Genomic DNA, 27,444 nt, shown 5'->3' on the forward strand with positions numbered 1-27,444 from the left:
CCAATGTAATGGGGAGACTGCTGATAATCACAATGTCAAACAGATGGAACCCCATAAAATTCCTGGGTGGGGTTAGAGCATTGTCCTCTCAATCCATGTGATCCAACCCAACTACATTGCATTGACATCCCTCTCTGTTGGTACAGAGGTCCTACATGAATTAAATCTGCTGTAGTGTCAATCAACAGGCCCAGAGCACAAATCGTCCCTAGTTTGGAGGGAAAAGAGCTTTATTCAACAAATGGGTCTCATCCAAAGTGTTAAGATTAGATTAGATTAGAGATACAGCACTGAAACAGGCCCTTCGGCCCACCGAGTCTGTGCCGAACATCAACCACCCATTTATACTAATCCTACACTAATCCCATATTCCTACCAAACATCCCCACCTGTCCCTATATTTCCCTACCACCTACCTATACTAGTGACAATTTATAATGGCCAATTTACCTATCAACCTGCAAGTCTTTTGGCTTGTGGGAGGAAACCGGAGCACCCGGAGAAAACCCACGCAGACACAGGGAGAACTTGCAAACTCCACACAGGCAGTACCCGGAATCGAACCCGGGTCCCTGGAGTTGTGAGGCTGCGGTGCTAACCACTGCGCCACCCTTTATCTGCAAATTATGACAGCTAGACAGTTTGTCCCAGATAGACATCCAATTATTCTTGGGAAATGGAAGCTCCACTGGTTTAATATAGGCATTCTGCATAGAGTTGCTTGACTCTCTATCTAACCTGTACGGTACCTGCCTTTAGAGTATTTGATGGGAACAGCGTAAAGGGAACTTTCCAATGTATTTAACCTGTGCTGCACCTGCCTTGGGAATGTTTGATGAGACGGTGTTGAAGGAGCTATTGGTACACAGAGTCCCCAGAACATGTAGAGATTAAACCCAGGTCACAATGAGTTTCCTCCCCTCCTGAGTTCTGATGGCTTCATTAGTTGATGCCCAGCCTCACGTGATACTGAGTTACAGTGACCAGCAAGGCTCACTTTGGATCCTCTGTCTTTGCTGAGGGCTGTGGAAGAGAAGAGAATGGATTGACCAGGGTTCCTGCTCCTGACCACTATTCAGTAACCCTTGCTGGAAAGTGCACCCAAAGGGAAGGTTCAGCTGTAATGCCACCCTACCCCTCCAACCCCCACCCACAGCTTCTCCCCTTAGTCCTACCCATTGTCCCAATCCATCCCCCCTGCCCACACTCACTGCCTAGCCTCACAAACACAAAGAGGCAGAAGAGGTCCTCCTTCAAAGCAGGGGAAGAGTAACTTAAGCAGAGTCTTAGTGTGCAACACAAATAACCAGCTGGTGAGCAATGTGTTACTGCAGGTCAGGGTCTACGTCAGCTCACATCGACATTTACAAACACAGAGTGCTAAAGTGGAGCTTTAGTGAGTATGCTGGAATATAGTGACAGCATAGCAGCTCAGGAGCTGGAGAGCTTGCGCCCCGAATACTAACTGAGCAGTTCTGTGGATTGCAACACACCACTGTCTACCTCAATTTTATATATATATATGTGCGTGTGTGTGTTAAAGAGGAGAAATATGTTAAGATAGATCGGTTAACATCAGGGAAGTGTTAGGAATGAGGTTTGTGATCAGGAAGTGAGGGATAAATGTGTAAATCCATTTAAACACACTAAGCTATATTTATAGAGTGACAGGATGGGTCTCCAAACACAATCCAAGACAGTGAGAAGATTGGACCCTGCCAAATTCACTCTGCTCATTAGCGTATTGCAGATATGTAGAAAGGCTTGTATTAGCAGCGAAAATTTGCTCAGACATTGACTCATTGCCCACATGCTCCATAGCCAAGGTTAGCTGGAAGTAGTTTAACATAAATGACTGCGTAAGGGAATGTTGTGATCATGATCATGCTAAGTGTTCCAGGGCACCACCATCAGAAAAGAACACACACTACTTCCTCCCCTCCCAGAGGTGCTGACTTTCACAGATTTCAGGACCACCCTCTCCTGAAGGTACTAACTCATTGGGGTTCAGGTCAATGTCCCTGCTAAGCTGCACGTGTGCGTAGCCTATTTTTCCTTCATTCATGGGATGTGGGCATCGCTGGCTAAACCAGCATTTATTGCCCATCCCTAATTGCCCTTCAGAAGGTGGTGGTGAGCTGCTTTCTTGAACCACTGCAGTCCAGTTGGGGTAGGTACACTAATAGTGCTGTTATGAAGGGAGTTCCAGGATTTTGACCCAGTGGCAGTGAAGGAACAGAGATATAGTTCCAAGTCAGGATGGTGTGTGGCTTAGAGGGGAACTTGCAGGTGGTGGCATTCCCATGCATTTGCTGCCCTTATCCTTCTAGGTGGTAGAGGTCACAGGTTTGGAAGGTGCTGTCTAAGGAGCCTTGGTGCGTTGCTGCAGTGCATCTTGTAGATAGTATACACTGCTGCCACTGTGCATCACTGGTGGAGGGAGTGAATGTTGTGGATGGGTTGCCAATCAAGCAGGCTGCTTTGTCCTGGATGGTGTGGAGCTTCTTGCGTGTTGTTGGAACTGCACCCATCTAGGCAAATGGAAAGTATTCCATCACACTCTTGACTTGTGCTTTGTAGATGGTGGACGGGCTTTAGGGAGTCAGGAGGTGAGTTACTCGCTGCAGGATTCCTAGCCTCTGACCTGCTCTTGTAGCCATGGTATTTATATGACTACTCCAGTTCTGTTTCTGGTCAATGGTAACCCCCCCAGAATGTTGATAGTGGGGGAATCAGCGACCGTAATGCCTTTGAATGTCAAGGCAAGATGGTTAGATTTTCTCTTGTTGGAGATTGTCATTGCCTGGAAGGTACAGCGCAGGCCTTGTTCCAGGATAAATATCACTTGTGCATAGCTGCGCAAAAAAATACAGTGAATAAGTCGCCTGGTCCAGACTGCTTGCATCCCAATTTACTAAGGGAAGTGGAGGTGGAGATAGCAGAAGGGCCTGCCATAATCTTCCAATCGTCCCTAGATACGGGGGAGATGCCAGAGGATTGGAAAGTGGTAAATGTGACACCCTTATTCAAGAAAGGGTGTGTCATTCCTAGCAACTGCAGGCCAATCAGTTTAACATCAGTGGTGGGTAAGGTTTTAGAAACAATAATCGAGATTTGAGTTAATTAAGGAGCGCCAGCATGGATTGGTAAAAGGCAGACCATGTCTGACTAATCTAATTGAATTTTTTGATGAAGTAACAAAGAAGGCTGATGAAGGAAATGCAGTGGATGTTATCTATATGGATTATAAGAAAGCATTTGACAAAGTATCACTTAAGAGGCTAGTTAACAAAACTGAGGATCATAGAATAGGAGGGCCAGTGTCAGCTTGGAGAAAAAATTGGCTTAAAGACAGAAAACAGCGTGTCATGATAAATGGCTGTATTTCAAACTGGAGCTAGGACAACTGCTTTTTCTGATATGCATAAATGACTTGGATATTGGGATACAAAATAAAATTTCAAAATTTGCCAATGATACCAGACTTGGAGGTGTGGTAAACAGTGAGGATGATACCAATCGACTGCAACAGGACGTAGATAGGCGAGCAGAATGAGCAGTTAAGTGGCAGATGGAATTTAATACAGACAAGTGTGAGGTGATACATTTTGGCAGAAGGGATAGGGTGAGGCAAAAAGACTTAATGGCACCATTCTAAAGAGTGTGCAGGGACAGAGAGACCTGGGGGTTCATGTGCATAGATCTTTGAAGGTGACAAGACATAGTGAGAGAGTAGTTAGCAAAGCATGTAAGCTGCAGGGCATCCTGAAGGGGGAAGGTGATAAGGCAGAGGTCATGGTACATGTTGGTACCAATGACATAGGTAGAAAGAGGGATGAGGCCTTGCATCAAGAATTCAGGGAGTTAGGCAGTAGACTAAAAAGCAGGACCTCTCGGGTTGTAATCTCTGGTTTACTCCCAGTGCCACGTGCTAGCGAGTATAGAAATAGGAGAATAGCACAGATGAATGCATGGCTTAAGAGTTGATGCAGGAGGGAGGGTTTTAGATTCCTGGGCCACTGGGACCGTTTCTGGGGAAGGTGGGACCTGTACAAGTGGGACGGTCTACATCTGAATCAGAGGGGGACGAACATCCTTGCTGGCGGGTTTGTTAGTGCTGTTGGGAGGAGTTTAAACTAATTTGGCAGGTGGAGGGGACGCAGACTCCTAGCAGAATAGGGACACAGCTAAACACAGGAAAGCAAATAAGTCAGAGGGAATACAGTGGAAGTAAGTTGCAAGGGAGTAAGGCCAGGATGGATGGCCTTTACTTTAATGCCAGGAGCATTACAGGTAAAACGGATGAGTTAAGGGCAAGGATTGACACGTGGAATTGTGATATAGTAGCCATCACGGAGACATGGTTGAGGGAGGGCCAGGATTGGCAGCTCAATATCCCGGGATATAGAATCTTCAGGCGAGACAGAGGAGGGGGTAAGAGAGGAGGGGGCATTGCAATATTAATTAAGGAGTCAGTTACAGCAGTAAGGAGTGATGAAATCTTGGAAGGGGCATCAAATGAAGCTTTATGGGTAGAGTTTAGGAATAAAAAAGGGATAGCCACATTGCTAGGTGTTTATTATAGACCCCCAGATAGTCAGCAGGAAATTGGGGAGCAAATATGTGTGCAATTCACAGAGGTGTGTAAAAATAATAATAGGGTAATTATATTAGGTGATTTCAACTTTCCCAACATTAATTGGGATAGTCATCGTGTTAAGGGTTTAGATGGAGTGGAGTTCTTAAAATGTATACAGGAGAACTTTTTAGCTCAGTATGTAGAGGATCCAACAAGGGAGGGTGCAGTGCTGGACCTAATTATGGGGAATGAAACCAGACAGGTGGTTGATGTGTTGGTGGGGGAGCATTTTGGTGATAGCAACCACAACATGGTACAATTTAAGCTTGTTATGGAGAAAGAAATAGACAAGTTGCAAAAAATAGGTTTTGGATTGGGGGAGAGCGAATTTTAGTAAAATAAGGCAGGATCTGGCCAAGGTAGACTGGAAAGAGTTACTTGTCAGGAAATCTACAAAAGAGCAGTGGGGGGCATTCAAAAAGGAAATGGGGAGGGTACAGGCCCAACATGTTCCCTCTAGGGTAATAGGTAGGAGCAACAAGCCCAGAGAACCATGGATGACCAGGAACATTCAGGGTACGATGAGAAGGAAAAGAGAGGCTTTTAGCAAATACAAGGAGAGCAAATCAATGTAAGCATTAGTGGAGTACAGCAAGTGTAGGATGGAGTTTAAGAAAGCAATTAGGAGAGCAAAGATGGGATATGAGAAAGCTCTGGTAAAAGTAGGGAAAATCCCAAGATATTCTATAAGTACATCAATGGGAAGAGGATAACCAGGGAAAGAGTAGGACCCATTAGGGACCAAGCGGGAAATCTGTGGGTGGAGCCAGAGGACATTGGTAGGGTGTTGAACGAATACTTCACATCTGTCTTCACCCAAGAGAATGAGGATGTAGATATGGAACTCAAACAGAGAGACTGTGAGGTTCTTGAGCAAATTGTCATAGGGAGTGACAAGGTATTGGAGGTTTTGGAAGGCTTAAAAGTGGACAAATCTCCAGGTCCGGACAATTTGTGTCCCAGGATGCAGTGGGAGGCGAGGGTGGAGAGTGCAGGAGCTCTGACCCAAATTTTTAATTCCTCTCTGGCCATGGGGGAGGTGCCAGAGGACTGGAGAACAGCTAATGTGGTCCCACTACTTAAGAAAGGTTGTAGAGATAAGCCAGGGAACTACAGACCAGTGAGTCTCACGTCAGTGGTAGGGAAACTTTTGGAGAAAATTCTGAAGGAGAGAATCTATCTCCACTTGGAGAGGCAAAATTTGATTAGGAATAGTCAGCATGGCTTCGTCAGAGGGAGGTCATGCCTAACAAATTTGATTGAATTTTGTGAGCATGTGACCAGGTGTGTAGATGAGGGAGACTTATCAAGAAAGCAAATGCACATGGGATACAGGGGAACTTGATAAGGTGGATTCAAAATTGGCTTAGCTGTAGGAGACAGAGTGACTGGAAGCCAGTGTCCAGTGGCGTACCACAGGGATCTGTGCTGGGTCCCCTATTGTTTGTCATTTATATTAACAACATAGATGACTATGTGGGGGGTAGGATCAGTAAGTTCGCAGATGACACAAAGATTGGCCGAGTGGTTAACAGTGAGGCTGAGTGTCTAGGGTTACAGGAAGATATAGACGGGATGGTCAATTGGGCAGAAAAATGGCAGATGGAATTTAACGTTGAAAAGTGTGAGGTGATACACTTTGGAAGGAGTAATGTGACACGGAAGTATTCAATGAATGGCCTGACACTGGGAAGTTCCGAGGAACAAAGGAACCTTGGCGTATTTGTCCATAGGTCTCTGAAGGCAGAAGGGCAGGTTAATAGGGTGGTGAAAAAGGCATATGGGACACTTGCCTTTATCAATCGAGGCATAGATTACAAAAGCAGGGAGGTCATGTTGGAGTTTGGTAAGGCCACAGCTGGAGGGAGTACTGTGTGCAATTCTGGTCACCACATTATAGGAAGGATGTGATTGCACTGGAGGGGGTGCAGAGGCGATTCACCAGGATGTTGCCTGGGATGGAACATTTAAGCTATGAAGAGAGGTTGGATAGGCTTGGGTTGTTTTTGCTGGAGTAGAGAAGACTGAGGGGTGACCTGATCGAGGTGTACAAGATTATGATGGGCACGGATAGGGTGGATAGGGAGCAGCTGTTCCCCTTAGTTGAAGGGTCAGTTACGAGGGGACACAAGTTTAAGGTGAGGGGCAGGAGGTTTAAAGGGGATTTGAGGAAGAACTTTTTTACCCAGAGGGTGGTGACGGTCTGGATTGCACTGCCTGGGAGGGTGGTAGAGGCAGGTTGCCTCACATCCTTTAAAAAGTACCTGGATGAGCACTTGGCACGTCATAACAATCAAGGCTATGGGCCAAGTGCTGGCAAATGGGATTAGGTAGACAGGTCAGGTGTCTTTAATGCATCAGTGCAGACTCGATGGGCCAAAGGGCCTCTTCTGCACTGTATTATTCTGTGATCTTGGTCTTCATAAATAGAGATATTGAGTACAAAAGCAGGAAGTTATTCTGAACTTTTATAAGGCTCTGGTTAGGCGACAACTAGAGTATTGCATCCAGTTCTGGTCACCATATTTTAGGAAGGATGTGAGGGTCCTATCGACGGTGCAGAAGAATGGTTCCAGGGATGAGGAATTTTAGCCACAAGGTTACGTTGGAGAATCTGGGGTTGTTCTCCTGGGAGAAAAGGAAATTGAGGGGAGATTTGATAGAGGTGTACAAGATTATGACAAGTTTAGATAAGGTACACAAAGATAAGCTGTTCCCATTAGCTGATGGCACAAGGATTAGGGGGACACAGATTTAAGACTTTGGGAAACAGATGCAGTGGGGATGCGAGGATGAACTTTTTTTTATGCAGCGAGTGGTAAAGCCCTGGAACTTGCAGCCTATGAGGGAAGCAGAGATGATCGACAATATCAAAAGAAAACTGGATGGACACTTGAGGGAAATAAACTTGCTGGGCTACAGGGATAGAGCAGGGAAATTATACTGACTGGATTGCTCTACAGAGAGCCGGCATGGACTTAATGGCCTCCTCCTGTGCTCCAATGACTCTATGACCTGATGGAGTACTGCTGGCCTCCATTACTTGCCCCCACGACCATTCTTGCGAATCTCAATAGTGAGGGCTAGTGGTGCTCCTGGAGGGATCACTGCCTGCATGCAGTCGACAATCACACACTGCACTTTCCAGCAAGGGTCACTGGTCACATGCAGTAACACTAGCTGATTTATTCCCCTCCCCAACTGAGGTAAACTGTAGCCCTTATTACGATCTTAGCCAAGATCAGCAGAGGTGAGGTGCTCAGAGATGTGCACTGCGATAAATCTGAAACCAGGTAGTGAAACCAGTGTGATACAGCAAGCTCTCCTTCCACCCCTAACTATCAAGTGCAGAGCTCAGTAGAGAGATTCTTACTTCAGCTACTGGGTAACTGGAGGGGTAGAAGTCACATCTTTCATATCCTTTAAAGGAGGCTTTGAGTTGAGCTGAGAACCTTTGTGCTCCAGACAGGTGAATAGTTTTTGCAGATGCATGGAATAGTTGAAGCACTGATGGGATCTAACTGGCCACTCCACCACTGTACCCCCCTCCCCATCTCCCTCCTGCTCCATGAGCTCATTTCCAAGCCACTCCATCCTCACTCACTCCATCCATCAACACAGCATATAAATTAAGCTAGTTACGAGCCCAAGAGCTACTACTAACAGGATCCATAGATCGGGTAAATGTACTACCGCACTTTGCAGGTGCCTCATCTCCACGCTCTACCTTCCTCCTTGTGTTAGGCTGCTGGCAATACACAGGTTCAATTGCCAAGGTTATGCGAACAGAATATTTAAAGGATAAATCAATGTGAGTACACGGGGCCACAATCACTCATTCTCAGTAATGGATTTAAAGAGATTGTGTTATGGAGCATCTCCAACGTGCTTTGACCAATCACAACCAACATATACAGTGGGCTAGATTTTACAACCCCCACCCCCCCCACCCCGACATCAGAGGTCGTGGCGGTGGGGGGGGGGGGGAAAATGCCTCTGGCAGAGGCCAGCCACAGGCCTCGATGCCAGGAAGGTCCAGCCCGATATTGCCAGCAACAGCAAGACCCCGCAGCGGCACCCGCACCACTCGGCGACGGGAGCCAAATTTGCAGAAGCAAATTTATTTAAATCAATGAATTAAGTACTTAACCGCTCCCGGCGTCTGCTCCGGTACCTTTATGGAGCCGGTGGCTGGAACACCCGTGCCTTCGGATACCCGTCCGGGGATCCGATGCGGGACACTGGTGGGGAGGGGGTAGCAGGTAGGTATCTCAGTGCGGGAGGTGGGAGGAGTGGGGTCAAAATCCTCCGACTGGTGTAGGGGATGGTGGGAAGGGGTGAAGTGCATAGTTTATGAACTGTGGGGGGGAAGGTCAGGTGCACAAGGTAAGTATTTTTTTGGGGGCAGGAGGGAAAGGGATGAATTGTATGATTATTGGGGGGCGTTGGGAGAGGGGCTAGAAACATTTCATTTTTTTAAATCCATTTTAATTAAGTATGTCTTTAAATATTTAAACGAAATGGAAGGACATGAAGCCCTTTTAAAAATGGCATCGGTGCCTGCGCAATGGCGTCCGACGCCATTGCCGGGAACGGACCGTCTGCCCCCTCCACGTCATCGGGGGGGTGTGGTCCGCCCCAGCCATTTAAATGATCGTGGCGGTTCCACAATGTACGGTTTGCATGGGCTGACCGCCATTTTTGAAGCTCGCCACCAATCCAGCCCAGTACATCACAACAGCTCTGTGTAAAGAGCCAACACACTCAAGAGACAAACAACTTGCTTCTACCACACACCACTATTTTTATTGGATCCAATCAGTTCCATCTCTCCAAAGCTTCTAGAGAATTTCAGCTTTCAGATCTCCCACTGCATGCAATACAGCACAAGGCAATATAATATACAACAGCAAAGTACTGGGGATGCTGGAAAACAAATAAAAACAGAAAATGCTGGAAATACTCAGCAGGTCTGGCAGCATCCGTAGAGAGACAGAGTTAACGTTTCAGATCGGTGACCTTTTGCCAGAACTGACAATATAAGCAGTCTTAACGCAGCACAGGGTGGAGGCACTTTGCATAAACTAGCAGCATGTGGACAATTAGAGAGGGCACAAGTCCAAGTGTGCGCAGAGAGGCAGCTGGGGCCAAGTTACTGGGCTCAGTTAGACATCATCGCTCACTGTAGTACCCAATGGCAGAAATATCCTCATCTGCACATGGATGAAAAAGCTAAAGGAAGTGAGAGGAACTACCTTCAAGATCAAGGCAGTGTTTGGCAGAGTACGGCACCAAGGAATCCTAGGAAGATAATGGAGATGGAAGGGAAACCCTCCAGTGGCTAAAGTTATACCTGACGGTAAGGAAGCTAAACTCTCAACACGTTGGCTCGAAGAACAGGTCAGAGGCTGGGTACTCTGCAGCAAGTGGTTCAAAGCCTCTGAATAACTCCTCAAAGCCTGTTTGCATCTTTGAGGCTCAAGTCAATAGTGTAATGGAGCACTCACCTGGAAGGGCATGGCCTTAACACTGAAGCTCAAGACCATTCAGGACAGAGCATTTCACTAGATTGGTGCTCCTGGCATTGGGCTCCCCATGAAACAAATAGTTCGTGTCTGTCTGCAGTAGAAGACACAAATTACATGCCAGAAATAAAGGGTAACCAAGGGGCTATTAAGAGTGTAGAACTTAAGGTTTATTTTTATTCATTTGTGGGACGTGGGCATCGCTGACTAGGCCAACAGAAGAACACAAGAAATAGGAGCAGGAGTACACCATAGGGCTCATCAAGCCTGCTCTGCCAATCAAAACGATCATGGCTGATCTTTGGATTCAACTCCACTTTCCCACCCGCTTGCCATATCCCAATTCCGAGACACCAAAAGTCTGTCTATCCCAGCCTTAAATGTATTCAATAATGGAGCATCCATAACCCGGTAGAGAATTTCAAAGATTCACAACCCTTTGAGTGAAGTAATTTCTCTTCATCTCAATCTGAAATGATATGTCACTTATCCTGAGACTGTCCCCGTGTTCTAGATTCCCCAGCGAGGGGAAATAATCTCTCAGTCTCTACCCTATCCAACCCCTTTAGAATCTTATATGTTTCAATGAGGTCACCTCTCACTCTTCGAGAATACAGGCCCAATTTACTTAGCCTCTCATCATAGGACAACCCCCTCATCCCAGGGACCAATCCAGTGAACCTTCGCTGTACCGCCTCTAATGCAAGTATATCCTTTCTTAAATGTGACCAAAACAGCACACTGTACTCCAGATGTGGTCTCACCAAAACCCTGTCGTAATATTTCCTTATTCCTGTACTCCAACCCCCTTGCAATAAAGGCCAACATGTCATTTGCCTTCCTAATTGCTTGCTGTACCTGCATGTTACCTTTCTGCATTCCTTGTATAAGCACACCCAAGTCTCTTTGAACATCGACACTTCCAAGTTTCAAACCTTTCAAAAAATATTCTGCTTTTCTATTCTTACGTACAAAGTGCATAACTTCACACTTCCCTACATTATACTCCATCTGCCATCTTGTTGCCCACTCACTTAACCTACCTCTTTGCAGCCTCTCTGTGTCCTCCCCACAGCTTACATTCCCACCTACCTTTGTATCATCAGCAAACTTAGATACATTACTCTCTGTCTCTTCATCTAGGTCATTAACATAGATTGTAAATAGCTGAAGCCCTAGCACTGATCCTTGCGGCACTCCATTATTTACTGCCTGCCAACTTGAAAATGCCCTGTTTATGCCCTCTCGTTGCTTCCTGTCCCTTAACCAATCATCTATCCATGCTAATATACTACCCCCAACTCCATGAGCCCTTATCTTGCATATTAATCTTGTGTGGCACCTTATCGAATGCCTTTTGGAAATCCAGGTATACTACATCTACTGGTTCCCCTTTATCTACCCTACTAGTTACATCCTCAAAAAACTCTATAAACCTGTCAAACAGGATTTCCCTCGAGTAAAACCATGTTGCCTTGTTCTAATCATACTGTTTTTCTAACTGCATTGTTAAAACTTCCTTAATAATACATTCCAGCTTTTTCCCAATGACTGACGGCCTGTAGTTCCCTATTTTCTCTCTCCCTCCTTTCTTGAAAAATGGTGTAACATTTGCCAACTTCTAATCTGATGGGATCATTCCCGAATCTAAGGATTCCACTATCTCTGCAGCTATCTCTTTTAAAACCCTAGGGTGTAGGCCATCAGGTCCTGGAGATTTGTCAGATTTTAGTCCCTTAAGTTTCTCTAATACTTTTTCTCTGCTGATATGCATTTCCTTAATTTCCTCACTCTTTTTAGCCCCTAGGTTACTGTCTATTTCTGGTATAAGACTTGTATCTTCTACTGTGAAGACAGACACAAAATATTTGTTTAATGCCTCTGCCATTTCTTCATTCCCCATGATAATTTCTCCTGCCACTGCTTCTAAGGGACCAACATTTACTTTAGCGACTCTCTTCCTTTTGATACACCTATAAAAGCTCTTACAATCTGTTTTTCTATTACTGGCTGGTTTACTCTCAAATTCTAGTTTTTCCTTTTTTTTTTAAATCAATTTTTTGGTGGCCCTTTGCTGGTTTCTAAAACACTCCCAATCCTCAGACTTGCTACTCTTTTTTGTAACACTGTAAGCCTCTTCTTTTAATCTAATACTATCCTTAACTTCCAGAGTGAGCCATGGATGGATCTTGCTCAGTTTTTGTTTTTCGACAGAATGTATTTTTGTTGAACATTTGAATTGTTTCTTTAAACGTTTCCCAATGTTCATTTGCCGCCATACCTTTTAGTCTACTTACCCAATTTATCTTAGCCAATTTTTCCTCATACCTACATAATTGGCTTTGTTTAAGATTCTTGTTTGTGACTGGAGTGTGTCACCTTCAAACTTAAACATGGAATTCAATGGCATTATGACTATTTCCTAGTGGATATTTTACTAGGACATCACTAATTAACCCTGCTTCATTACATAATACTGGATTTAAGATAGCTATATCCCTAGTTGGCTCCACAACATATTGCTCAAAGGAACTGTCCCAAAAACATTCTACAACCTCATCTTCTCGACCACTCCTGCCAATTTCATTGTCCTAGTCTATAAGAAGATTAAATTCCCCCACAATTATTATATTGCCTTTTTTGCAAGCTCTAATAATTTCTTGTTTAATGTTCTGGTCAATGGTATAACTACTGTTAGGGGGCCTATAAACTACTCCCACCAGTGTTTTCTGATTCTTGCTATTCCTTCTTTCCACCCAGACTGATTCTACTTCATGATCTTCTGAGGCCAGATCCTTTCTCAGTAATACCCTTATGTCATCCTTCACCATCAGTGCTATTTCTCCCCCTTTGCCATTCTGTCGGTCTTTCTGAAATATTTTGTACCCTGGAATATTTATTTCCCAACCTGGACCACCATGTAACCATGTCTCTGTAATGGCGATTAGATCTAAATCATGTACTTCTATTTGTGCCACTAGTTCATCTATCTTATTGCAGATGCTTCACGCATTTAGATAAAGTACCTTTAATTACATTTTTCGTTTCTATTCCCTTCAATGACCTTATTTGCGGACGTACAATTTTTGTTGTTCTGTCCTTTCCTGCTGGTCTTTACCCACAACGCTATACTGTTCCGATGCCTTAGCCTCTCTCTTTAGATTTCTATATCTCACCTCTCCCGAACCCTCCCCCCACTCTCTTAGTTCACAACCTCTAGTCTTATCTGCTGGCTCACTCGAGTTTGTATACACTGTCCCTTCCTGCCACACCCTGATTATCATTATCCTTATTGCTATCGTGCTCTCTTGCATTCTCCTTTCTCTTTAAATTATCTTCCCTCACTTGATCCCTCGCCCCCACTATTTAGTTTAATGCCCTCTCTACTGCCCTAGTTATACGACTCGCCAGAACACTGATCCCAACATGGTACAGCTTCCACTTTCCCCAGTACTGGTGCCAGTGCCACATGAATCAAAACCCATTTCTCTCACACCAATCTTTGAGCCACGCATTTAACTGTCCAATCTTATTTACCCTACACCAATTTGCTTGCGGCTCAGGTAATAACCCAAAAATTATCTTTGAGGTTCTGCTTTTAATTTAGCCCTTAGCTGCTCATACTCCCTATGCAGAACCGCTTTCCTTGTCCTAACATTGGTATCCACTTGGACCATGACAACTGGATCCTCCCACTCCCACAGCAAGTTCCTCTCTAGCCCTGAGCAGATGTTCCAAATCTTGGTGCCGGGCAGGCAACACAGCCTTCTGGGTCTCGCTCTTGGCTGCACAGAAGGTGTCTATCCCCCTGACTATACTGTCTCGTACTACCACTACATTCCTATTTACTCCCCCCGCTTGAATGGCTTCCTATACCAAGGTGCCATGGTCAGTTTGCTCATCCACTCTGCAGCCCTCACTCTCATCTATACAAGCTGAAAGAACCTCAAACCTGTTGGACAATTGCAAGGGCTGAGGCTCCTCCACTTCTGCCTTCTTGATCCCCTTACCTGCCTCACGCAGTCACGCCCTCCAGTCCCTGACCATGGAACAAATCAGAAGACCCCATCTTATGGGGTGTGACAGCATTTTGTGCCCATCCCTTATTTCCCTTGAGTAGGTGGTGGTTAGCTGCCTTCTTGAACTGCTGCAGTCCTTGGGATGTAGGTACACCAGCAGTACTGTTAGGAAGGGAGTTCCAGGATTTTTACTCAGTGAGAGTGAAGGAACGGTGATATAGTTCCAAGTCAGAATGGTGTGTGGTTTGGAGGGGAACTCCCATACATCTGCTGCCCTTATCCTTCTAGATAGTAGAGGTCATGGGTTGGAAGGTGCTATCGAAGAAGCCTAAGTGAGTTGCTGCAGTGCATCTTGTAGATGGTACACACTGCTGCCACCGTGCATCGGTGGTGGAGGGAGTGAATGTTGAAGGTGGTAGATAGGGTGCCAATCAAGGAGGCTGCTTTGTCCTGGATGGTGTCGAGCTTCCTGAGTGTTGTTGGAGCTCCACCCATCCAGGCAAGTGGACAGTATTCCATCACACTCCTGACTTGTGCCTTTTAGATGGTGCACAGGCATTGGTGAGACAGGAGGTGAGTTACTCACCACAGAATTCCCCAGTCTCTGACCTGCTCTCACAACCACACTATTTATATGGCTGGTCCAGTCAAGTTTCTGGTCAATAGTAATCCCCAGGATGTTGATAGTGGGGGATTCAGCAATAGTTATGCCATTGAACATTAAGGGGAGATGGTTAGATTCTCTCTTGTTGGAGATTGTTATTGCCTGACACTTGTGTGGTGCAAATGTTACTTGTCACTTATCAGCCCAAGCCTGGATGTTATCCAGGTCTTGCTGCATATGGACATGGGCTGCTTCAGTATCTGAGAAGTCGTGAATGGTGCTGAACATTGTGCTATCAGCGAATATCCCCACTTCTGACCTTATGATGGAGAGAAGGTCATTGATGAAGCACTACCTTGAGGAGCTCATGCAGTGATGTCCTGGGACTGAGATGATTGACCTCCAACGACCACAACCATCTTCCTTTGTGCTAAGTATGACTCCAACCAGTGCAGAGTTTTCCCCCTGATTCCAATTAATTCCAGTTTTGCTAGGGCTCCTTGATGCCATACTCAGTCAAATGCTGCCTTGATGCCAAGGGCAGTCACTCTCACAAATCTCTGGAGTTCAGCTCTTTCGTCCATGTTTAGAACAAGGCTGTAATGAGGTCAAGAGCCAAATGGCCCTGATGGAACCCAAACTGAATATCAGTGAGCAGGTTATAGCGAGCAGGTGCCACTTGATAACACTGTCAACAACACCTTCCATCACTTTGCTGATGATCAAGGGTAGATTGATGGGGCACTATTTGGCTGGGTTGGATTTGTCCAGTTTTTTGTGGACAGGACATAGCTGAGCAATTTTCCACATTGCCAGGTAGATGCCAGTGTTGTAGCTGTACTGGAACAGTTTGACTAGGGGCACGACTAATTCTGGAGCACAAGTCTTCAGTGCTATTTCCGAATGTTGTCAGGACCCATAGCTTTTGTAGTATCAAGTGCCTTCAGCCGTTTCTTGATATCACGTGGAGTGAACTCGGTTGGCTGAAGACTGTCATCTGTGAGGAGGCCGAGATGAATCATCCATTCGGCACTTCTGGCTGAAGATGGATGCAAATGCTTCAGCCTTGTCTTTTGCACTGATGGGACAATGTTGAGGACTCCCAGGGCAACTCCCTCCCAACTGTATACCACTGTGCCACCACCTCTGGTGGGTCGGTCCTGCGGTTGGAAAGGTAAGGTAAAGGTATTAATTAAGGTAATTAATAACAGAAGAAAAAACGTATTGGAGAAACTTAAGGGACTAAAATTCAACAAATCCCTGGGACCTAATGGCCGAAATCCTAGGGTTCTAAAAGTGGTAGCTGCAGATTTTCTGAAATTCCTTACATTATAGAATAGTCCCAGCGGATTGGAAATTAGCAAATCTAACACCACTATTCAAGGAAGGAGGGAGAGAGAACAGAGGAAACTATAGGCCAGTTAGCCTGACATCAGTTGTTGCTGGAATCTATTGTTAAGGAAGCCTTTAACAATGCACTTAGAAAATTGTAATATCAGACAGAATCAACATGGTTTCACAAAAGGGAAAGCATGTTTGACAAATTTATTAGAATTCTTTGAGGATGCAACTGGTAGGGTGGATAAAGGGGAGCCAGTAGATGCAGTACACTTGGATTTTCAAAAGGCAGATAGTTGCAGAGATAGTGGATGCGCTGGTTAGGATTTTCCAAAATTCGATAGTTTATAGAACGGTCCCAACAGATTAGAAGTTAGTAAATGTAACGCTGCTATTCAAGAAAGGAGGGAGAGAGAATAAAAGAGAACTGCAGGCCAGTTAGCCTGACATCAGTTGTCAGTAAAGTGCTGGAATCTATTATTAAGGATGCCTTAATAATGCACTTAGAAAATTATAGTATGATCAAAGTCAACATGGTTTTACTAAAGGGAACAAAAACAAGAAATGCTGGATTCACTCAGCAGGTCTGGCAGCATCTGTGGAAAGAGAAGCAGAGTTAACGTTTCGGGTCAGTGACCCTTCTTCGGAACTGACAAATATTAGAAAAGTCACAGATTATAAACAAGTGAGGTGGGGGTTGGGCAAGAGATAACAAAGGAGAAGGTGCAGATTGGACCAGGCCACATAGCTGAACAAAAGGTCACGGAGCAAAGGCAAACAATATGTTAATGGTGTTTTGAAAGACAAAGCATTAGTACAGATTAGGTGTGAATATACTGAATATAGAACATCAGCAAGTGCAAACCTGAAGAAAAACAACCTGAAAAAAACAGTGGGTAAGCAAACTGAACAAACTAACATGAAATGAAATAAATGCAAAAAATGTAAAAAGGAATGCAAAAAAAAAGGAAGAAAAATTAACTAAAAATGACTAAAAATGAAAGTAAAGTGGGGGGCTGTCATGCTCTGAAATTATTGAACTCAATGTTCAGTCCGGCAGGCTGTAGTGTGCCTAATCGGTAGATGAGATGCTGTTCCTCGAGCTTGCGTTGATGTTCACTGGAACACTGCAGCAATCCCAGGACAGAGATGTGAGCATGAGAGCAGGGGGGAGTGTTGAAATGGCAAGCAACCGGAAGCTCAGGGTCCTGCTTGCGGACTGAGCGGAGATGTTCCGCAAAGCGGTCACCCAGTCTGCGCTTGGTCTCCCCAATGTAGAGGAGACCACACTGTGAGCAGCGAATACAGTATACTACATTGAAAGAAGTACAAGTAAATCGCTGCTTCACCTGAAAGGAGTGTTTGGGGCCTGGGATAGTGAGGAGAGAGGAGGTAAATGGGCAGGTGTTACACCTCCTGCGATTGCAAGGGAAGGTGCCCTGGGACGGGGACGAGGTGGTGGGGGTAATGGAGGAGTGGACCAGGGTGTCGCGGAGGGAACGATCCCTTCGGAATGCTGACAGGGGAAGGGAGGGGAAGATGCGACTGGTAGTGGCATCACGCTGGAGGTGGCGAAAATGGCGGAGGATGATCCTTTGGATATGGAGGCTGGTGGGATGAAAAGTGAGGACAAGGGGAACCCTGTCACGGTTCTGGGAGGGAGGGGAAGGGGTGAGGGTAGAGGTGCGGGGAATGGGTCGGACACGGTTGAGGGCCCTGTCAACCACAGTGGGGGGAAATCCTCGGTTGAGGAAAAAGGAGGTCATATCAGAAGCACCGTCATGGAAGGTAGCATCATCAGAGCAGATGCGTCGGAGACGGAGAAACTGGGAGAATGGAATGGAGTCCTTACAGGAGGTAGGGTGTGAAGAAGTGTAGTCGAGGTAGCTGTGGGAGTCAGTGGGCTTATAATGGATATTGGTAGACAACCTATCCCCAGAGATGGAGACAGAGAAGTCGAGGAAGGGAAGGGAAGTGTCAGAGATGGACCATGTAAAGGTCAGAGAAGGGTGGAAATTGGAAGCAAAGTTGATAAAGTTTTCGAGTTCGGGGCGGGAGCAGGAAACGGCACCGATACAGTCATCAATGTACCGGAAAAAGAGTTGGGGGAGGGGGCCTGAGTAGGACTGGAACAAAGAATGCTCGACATATCCCACAAAAAGACAGGCATAACTAGGACCCATGCGGGTACCCATAGCGACACCTTTTACTTGAAGGAAGTGCGTGGAGTTGAAGGAGAAGTTGTTCAATGTGAGAACAAGTTCAGCCAGGCGGAGGAGGGTGGTGGTGGATGGGGACTGGTTGGGCCTCTGTTCCAGGAAGAAGCGGAGAGCCCTCAAACCATCCTGGTGGGGGATGGAGGTGTAGAGCGATTGGACGTCCATAGTGAAGAGGAGGCGGTTGGGACCAGGAAACTGGAAATTGTCAAAATGACGTAGGGCGTCAGAAGAGTCACGGATGTAGGTGGGAAGAGACTGGACCAGCGGAGAAAAGATAGAGTCTAGATAGGAAGAAATAAGTTCAGTTGGGCAGGAGCAGGCTGACACAATGGGTCTGCCGGGACAGTCCCGTTTGTGGATTTTGGGAAATTGTGTTTGACAAATTTATTAGCTTTTTTTGTGGATGTAACCAGTAGGGTAGATAAAAGGGAGCCAGTAGATGTAATATACTTGGATTTCCAAAAGGCATTCGATAAGGTGCCACACAAAAGGTTAATATGCAAGATAAGGGCTCATGGAGTTGGGGGCTAATATATTAGTATGGACAAAGGATTGATTAACAGATGCAAAGGAAGATGGTTGTGGTTGTTGGAGGTCATTCATCTCAGCTCCAGGACATCACTGCAGGAGTTCCTCAGGGTAGTGTCCTAGGCCCAACCATCTTCAGCTGCTTCATCAATGACCTTCCTTCAATCACAAGATCAGAAGTGGGGATGTTCGCTGATGATTGCACAATGTTCAGCACCATTCGTGACTCCTCAGATACCGAAGCAGTCCGTGTGGAAATGCAACAAGATTTGGACAATATCCATGCTTGGGCTGATAAGTGGCAAGTAACATTCGCGCCATGCAAGTGCCGGGCAATGACCATCTCCAACAAGAGAGAATCTCCTCTTGACATTCAATGGCATTACCATTGCTGAATCCCCCACTAACAACATCCTAGGGGCTACCATTGACCAGAAACTGAACTGGAGTAGCCATATAAATACCGTGGCTACACGAGCAGGTCAGAGGCTAGGAATCTGGCAGCGAGTAACTCATCTCCTGACTCCCCAAAGCCTGTCCACCATCTACAAGGCACAAGTCAGGGGTGTGATGGAATACTGTCCCCTTGCCTGGATGGGTGCAGCTCCAACAACACTCAAGAAGCTCGACACCATCCAGAACAAAGCAGCCTGCTTGATTTGCATCACATCTACAAAAAACATTCACACCCTCCACCACCAACGCACGGTGACAGCAGTGTGTACTATCTGCAAGATGCACTGCAGCAACGCACCAAGGCTCCTTAGACAGCACCTACCAAACCCGTGACCTCTACCAACTGGAAGCACAAGGGCAGCAAATGCATGGGAACACCACCACCTGCAAGTTCCCATCCAAGTCACACACCACATCCTGACTTGGAACTATATTGCCGTTCCTTCACTGTCGCTGGGTCAAAACCCTGGAACTCCCTTCCTAACAACACTGTGGGTATACCTACCCCACATGAACTGTAGCCGTTCAAGAAGGCAGCTCACCACCACCTTCTCAAGGGTAATTAGGGATGGGCAATAAATCCTGGCCTGGCCAGCGATGCTCACATCCCATGAATGAATTGAAAAAAAGACAGTCAGCAAAGAGTAGGGATAAACGGGCCATTTTCAAGTTGGCAGGCTGTGACCAGTGGAGTGCGCAAGGATCAGTACTGGGGCCTCAGCTATTTACGATCTATATTAATGACTCAGATGAAGAGACCGAGAGTAATGTGTTGAAGTTTGCTGATGATACAAAGCTAGGTGGGAATGTAAGCTGTGAGGAGGACACAGAGGCTGCAAAGAGATTTGGACAGGTTAAGTGAGTGGGCAACAAAGTGATGGAGTATAATGTGGGGAAGTGCAAGGTTATTCACTTTGGTAGGAAGAATAGAAAAGCAGAATTTTTTTTTGTTTAAAAAGGTGTGAAACTTGTAAATGTTTAGAGGGACTTGGTTGTACTCATACAAGGAACACAGAAACTTAGCATGCAGGTACAGCAAGCAATTAGGAAGGCAAATGGCACATTGGTCTTTATTGCAAGGGGATTGGGCTACAAGAATAAGGAAGTCTTGCTACAATTGTACAGGGCTTTGGTGAGACCACACCTGGAGTACTGTAAGCAGTTTTGGTCTCCATATCTCAGGAAAGATATACCTGCCTTGGAGGTGGTACAGCAAAGTTGTACTCGATTAGTTCCCGGGATGAGAAGGTTGACCTATGATGAGAGGCTGAGAAAATTGGACCACACTCTCCGGAGTTTAGAAGAATGAGAGGTGATCTCACTGAAATATGCAAGATTCTGAAGGTGCTTGACAGGGTTGCTACTGAGAGATTGTTTCTCCTGGTTGGGGAATTTAGAACACGGGTGCACAGTCTCCAGTCTCAGGATAAGGGGCCGATCATTTAGGACTGAGATGAGGAGAAATGTCTTCACTCAAGGCGGTTGTGAATCTTTGGAATTCTCTACTCCAGAGGGCTGCGGATACTCCATCAAATATATTTAAAGCTCAGATAGATTTTTGGTCACTCAGGAAATCAAGGGATATGGGGAGCAGATGGAAAAATTGAGTTGAGGCAGAAGATTAGCCATGAACGTACTGAATGGCGGAGCAGGCTCCAGGGGCCGGATAGTCTACTGCTGCTGGTGAAGCCCTGGTGGATGCACTGCAGCAACTCACCAATGTTACTTTGATAGAGATTGCAGGACTGAGAGGTGCTATCACCAAGAAAGACAACAGCAATATGTAATGCAATCACCTTCAACTCACACTATGCCTTAGGCACACATCACCATTCCTCCTTCTTTGCTGGTTCAATATCTTGGTACTCCCTTGAAACCCCGACACCGTTGTACAAGGAGAAGTCCTACCACCATCTTCTCAGGGAAACTAGAGATGGGCAATAAGTCTGCTCAGTGTTCTCAGGGAAACTAGAAATGGGAAATAAGTCTGGTCATTGTTGAGAACATTTAAAAACCATATTTATCGGTCACTTATCACATTGTTGTTCGTGGGATGTTGCGGTTTCCAAAATGATGGCTACATGTGCCGTCATAACAACAGTGATTGCACTTCAGAATGATTCATCATATGTGAGATGTCTTGGGATGTGATCAGCCACCTCACGACGTCCTGAACTACAGACTTCAACCACCCTTCACCTTGATTTTCAAATACAAAACAAGCCACACAATCTGTGAGCAAACCAGTATTTCTCAACTTGCTGAACTGATCTCAATGGCCACTTGTTACTGTGCAGGCAAACTGGGGTCAAGGTGCACATTTCAAAGCACACAGATTATAAACTACTCCTGGCTAATCTTTTTTGACTGTTGTGCACTAAGCAATGGAACTCATGCAAACGTAATTTGTTTTTCTAGTTAGAACGCAATTACTTAATGTACTACGTAGAAGGAAGTGGAAATTGTCCAGGGAGCAATTTTAAATTCAGCCCAGACAGCTGCTACACTCAGCAGGGAGCATCCTCTCGAAATGAGGCTGTACATTTTCGACCTAGTCCCAGTGCAGAAAAAACTGCACCACTGCTCCACTAATTAGCATCCGCCTGAATCTCAGGGAATGGCAAGATTAGGTTAGTGCTGCATAGGATATTTTCCCAACACTGGGGTAACCAGCTGAGCTTCTGGCCTGTGCCACACTAGAAACAATTGGTGCCATTGCTGGTTCCTAGTAGTAATTTCTGTCCTGGAACATCGTGCAACAATGATAGGCACAAGACCAGAAAACTGGAGTCTAGAGAGGGAGAAAGGGAGGAGTCTTTATAAAACTAAAATCTTTTTTCACCTCCCCGTGCAAGGCATCATTTGCTCACTTAGGAGGCGAGTGAGCAGTTGAGAACTCCTGTAACTCACTCTACGCTTGGTCTTGAGCAGATGTGAAGTGCAGTGTGCAGAAGCTATGCACTAGAGCAGTGTGCAGTAGTGTCTAGCCCTGCTGAAATGTTGTGGATGAATTTAACTTCTGGCAGAATCCAGGCCGGAGCCAATTTAAATGGAGCAAGGCACTTATCAACTTCTTTCCCCTCCTGATCTGACAGACTGTAAATTTAAACTGCAGACAGGAAGGACACCTGTCTGCAAGCTGACAGAGTCCTCTTTAAATATGCAGATCCCCAGCTCAGCTGACATCATCTAGGCTGATTTACTGTTTTTCCTCCATCTCTGCCGTCTTCACATTTAAATTTTCCACGTGAAGATCACCAAGTTCATACTTTTCCAAAGCTCTGTTGTTAAAAGGACAGAGAGAGGCTGGCTGTTTTAAAATGTATTTATTTATTTGGGTGTCACTGACAAGGCAGCATTTATTGCCAATCTCTAGTTGTTCTTCAGCAGGTGGAGGTGGGCCTTCTGATGTTCTGATGAAGGGGCCACAACCAAAACATTAACATGCCTTTTTTCTTTCTACATGCTGATAGAGCTGGTGTGCATTTCTAGGAATTTCTGTTTTTATTTGAGGTTCGTCTCTTTAAGTGCATTCTGTCCTGCTGTTTGGAAACGTGGGTTGAATCCCTGTTCTGAGGGATTCCTGATTTGTCGTGTTGCTGTGCAAGGTAGACCAGCGGCAGCTACATAGACAGGGAAGAGGGGGACATTTTGCATCAGCTGCAGATTGTCCCCACACCCCACTTGTGCTCCTTCAGGTGGATATTTTTACGTGGGACTGGCAGACTCCTACACTTGTGCTTGCTGACCTACATTGACTCCCAGTCTGAGAACACCACAAATTTTAAATTCGCATCCTTGGTGTCTAGGCAGCTGAAAGCACGGATGCCAATGGTAGAGTGATGAAAATTGGGGAGGTGGAAGAAGCCAGAATTGGAGGTGTGCAGAAATCTTTGAGGGTTGTAGGGCTGGAGGAGGTTAGAGAGGTGAGGTCTTTGAGGCATTTGAAAACAAGTACTGGAATTCCTTTCTTAAACTTCTCCGTCTCTTTTTCCCCCTTTAAGATGCTATCCACCACCACCTTCTCAAGGACAATTAGGGATGGACAATAAATGCTCTCCTAGCTGGCTAGCCCCACATCCCATGAACAAATTAAAACAAAAATTAAAACCCACTTCTTTGGAATACAGTAGCATAGTTATGTAACTGGACTAATAATCCAGAGGCCTGGACCAATGATCTGGAGACCAGAGTTCAAATCTCACCACGGTAACTGAAGAATTTACATTCAATTAGTTAAATGAAGCTGGAGTAAAAAGTTAGTATCAGTTTTGGTGACCATGAAATTACTGGAGTGTCATTAAAAACCCCTCTGGTTCATTAATGTCCTTTAGGAAAGAAAATTTGCAGGTCTTACCCATTCTGGCCTATAAGTGACTCCAGACCCACAGCAATGTGGTTGACTCTTAACTGTCCTCTGAAATAACTGAGTAAACCACTCAGTTACATTCAAGACGGCAATTAGAAATGGGCAATAAATACTGACCTTTTCAGCGATGCCCACATCCTGTGAACGAATAAAAATAGCCTTTGGTCACCTATTCCAATACCTCTTTTAAGTGGTGTGGTGTCAAATTTTGTTTGATAAATTGCTCCAGTGAAGCAGCTTGGGATGTTTTACTCCATAAATGGTGCTGCACAAATGCAAATGGTTCTTATTCTCCCTCTCAGTTCCTGTCTCACAAAACTGAAGGAGAAAAAAAGTGAGGGCGTTTGCTCTGAAATTTTTTTTTAAAAATTGGGGATAAAGTTGCAGCCATCTGGACTGTGGTTGTGACTCCTTTTGCTGCAAGTTTTACAAGCTCTTTCTGAGCACCAAAGGATACAATCGGGCAAGTGGTCACAAAGTGTGGTTTGCAATTTGAAAAACATTGAGTATTTTTATAATAAGAGCTTGACAAACAATTACAAGTTGAAGAACAGAAGGCAAAGAGAACAAATGACACGGGTCCTTAGACTAATGAAAGGTGTAGAGAAGGTCAAGGCAAGCGAGCTATTGTCTGATATGAAAATGAGGCTGGAGTCCAGTTAAAGACTCCCTGTGAGCTTAAGAGTGTATTTATGAAGCGGGTATGAAGCCCCACCCAGTTGAATAGCCTGATGCTGCACCATCTAGACTCACACATGAAGAACAGGTTCTTGGGCAAAGTGCCAGAAGAGAGAAAATGCATCCATTTTACACCAGTCACAGCACAACATCTCATGCTCCCCAGAACAGGAACGTGACACACACCCTAACACCTTACCAAATACAATCAGGCCAAGATCAGGAAGAGGCAGGAGACCAGGTTAAAATAGCAAACCAAAAGTAGAGATCAATACAGCGCTGTCTCCCGAACTTCCAGTCAGGGCAGCTGCTGCCAGCACTCTATTTTTACATGAAATATCATCTATAATTGATTCTGCAGCCACAGTATTCCAATCCCTGCCTACAATCTTTCTTCAGGAAGCTTTCCTCCATCGTTATGGTTACAAAGGACTTTTTTCTTGTGCACTTACATCATTTCACTACATATATTAATTTAAGATAGAATCCAGTGCTCTTACTCTCTTAAACACCATTTCCCCAACACCACAACCATGCCCCCCCCCCCCCCCTCCAACAGCTGCTGTAAATGCTCTATTTTCAGTAATATATTTGATCAGATTGTGGTTTTGTATTGACGTAATGGCTCCCTGGCTACTCCGCCTCCCCTGCACCAGCACCAGGCCCTTCCCAGTGTGATCCATCAATTAGATTTTCATTCACAGGATGCTAGTTCGCGAATTTTAACTAGAGGAAATGAATCTGAAACAATTAGAACATAGATTCATTGTGCAACTATTCATGCCCTCTTCACCTCCACAGTTTTAAACATGTAAACAAGCAGCAGCAACCGACCCTAGACTGTATGACAGTTAGATGCTGCTTCACTAAGACAGACCTTAGCTGGAGCCTTTCTTTACTCAGTTTCACATTTATTGTAGCAAGTATCACAGAATCGTTACAGTGCAAAAGGATGCCGTTCGGCACATCATGTCCACACTGGGCCTCTGAAAGAGCAATTCCCTCAGTTCCATTCCTCTACCTTCTCCCCATAACCCTGCACATTCTTCCTTTTCATATAACTGTCTAATTCCCCTTTGAATGCTTCAATTGAATCTGCCTCCACCACGTTCTCGGGCAGTGCATTCCAGACCTTAACCACTCACTGCATGACAAAGTTTTTCCTCATGTCACATTTGCTTCTCTTACCAAATACTTTAAATCTGTGCCCTTTCATTCTCGATCCTTTCACAAGTGGAAACAGTTTCTCTCTCTATCTACTCTGTCCAGACCCCTCATGATTTTGAATACCTCGATCAAATCACCTCACAGTTTTCTCCTCTCCAATCTATCCTCATAACTGAACTTCCTCATCCCTGGAACCATTCTCGTGAACCTTTTCTGTACTGTCTCCAATGCCTTCACGTCTTTCCTAAAGTGCAGCGCCCAGAACTGGACGCAATACTCGAGCTGAGGCCGAACTGGTGTTCTATACAAGTTCAACATAACTTCCTTGCTCTTGTACTCTATGCTATTAATAAAGCCCAGGATACTGTATGCTTTATTAACGATTCCCTCAACCTGTCCTGCCACCTTCAATGACTTATGCACATATACACCCAGGTCCCTCTGCTCCTGCACCCCCTTTAGAATTGTACCCTTTATTTTATATTGTCTCTCCATGTTCTTCCTACCAAGATGAATCACTTCACATTTCTCTTCATTGAACTTCATCTGCTACCTGTCTGCCCATTCCACCAACTTGTCCATGTCCTTTTGAAGTTCTATACTATTCTCCCCACAGTTCACAATGCTTCCAAGTTTCATATCATCTGCAAACTTTGAAATTGTGCCCTGTGCACCAAGGTCTAGGTCATTAATATATCAAAAAAGCAAGGGTCCCAACACTAATTGCTGGGGAACTCCACTACAAACCTTTCTCCAGCCCAAAAAACATCCATTAACCACTACTCTTTGTTTCCTGTCACCCAGCCAATTTTGTATCCATGTTGCTACCGTCCCTTTTATTCCATGAGCTACAAGTTTGCTCACAAGTAAAAGGATTGAAAACATGTAGCTCCTCACTCAAACCATTCACCAGTCTCAGTAAGTGTCTGCTTATAAGTGCTCAACTAAGGCCTCAATTAACCCCATCCACCTGCATATAATCAAACAATTGACAGATCAGATGCTGTCCTGACTGGTCTGCCCTCTCCACCCTGCACATTTTTCAGTTACTCAAAACTCTGGAGCTATGCCCCCTTGGTACTCCCAAAGCCCTCACCCCACCACCCTGGATTACACTGTCCTGATTATCCACCGCAGTCGATTTCAAATGACACAGCAGCCTTGTACCTCCCAACCTGTCCAATTGGCACCAACTGCACAAGCCAATCGGACAATCTGTTACAGCTCGTGTGCTCCTCCCCCACCAGTGATTAAACCTTGGCCTGCACCAGTGCACCACACCCCCGCCACACCAGAGACCAATCCCTGCCTGTAGAACTCCTGCATTTCTTTCCAATGCCTCTTAAAAACCCTCTCTATTTGCGTGCCCTACCCCATTAACTCATGCTTGAAATTGTCGTTCTCCCCATTAAGTCTCCTCAGCCATTGGCCTACACGAGGGCGGGTCTGTGAGTGCAATTCCCAGCCCAGGTCTACAGTACACACTGTGACGTTCTTTGGAAAATGTTTGTCAGCACAAGTTAACGCTTTGCGTTTTACTGCGCAGGTCAAACACCTACAGGATTACAATGCACACAGGCCAGAGTGTTACTCACAAGATAATGTAAAGACAAGAGTATGTTTCACAGAGGATAACACACAGGCCCCACACAGTGTGTTACCTACAGCATATCACATGAACCAGAGTGTTACTCACAAGGTAGCAAATAGGTAGGTCACACACAGGCCAACAGTTAAGATAACACACAGGCCTCACACAGCATGTTACCTATGGGATACCAATATACAGAGTAGAGTTTTACTCACAAGATAATGCACAGGCAACAGGAGAACACACTGTGTGTCAGCCAAAGGCATGATCCCTCTACAGACACCAGTCTGCTGAAACTCATCTACAAGGCC

General features: G+C 45.3%; 1 protein-coding gene across 6 annotated transcripts in view; it reads right to left on the reverse strand.

The window, feature by feature from the left end:
- Nucleotides 1-27,444, reverse strand: part of LOC137352122 (segment polarity protein dishevelled homolog DVL-1-like) — a 165,680-nt gene that overhangs the window by 127,518 nt on the left and 10,718 nt on the right. The window contains exon 2 of one of the 6 annotated variants that reach the window (XM_068017241.1): nt 15,143-15,947. The exons of 4 other annotated variants lie outside the window; for them this stretch is intronic. In XM_068017241.1, coding sequence (XP_067873342.1) covers nt 15,143-15,297 — 155 coding nt within the window. In that variant the 5' untranslated portion in view covers nt 15,298-15,947. Of the gene's footprint in view, nt 1-15,142; nt 15,948-21,124; nt 21,144-27,444 lie in introns of those variants that run through there. One more of the 6 variants, XM_068017243.1, reaches the window with a different exon arrangement.

Source organism: Heterodontus francisci, chromosome 37 (assembly GCF_036365525.1).
Source record: "Heterodontus francisci isolate sHetFra1 chromosome 37, sHetFra1.hap1, whole genome shotgun sequence".
NCBI classification, from domain to species: Eukaryota; Metazoa; Chordata; class Chondrichthyes; order Heterodontiformes; family Heterodontidae; genus Heterodontus; species Heterodontus francisci.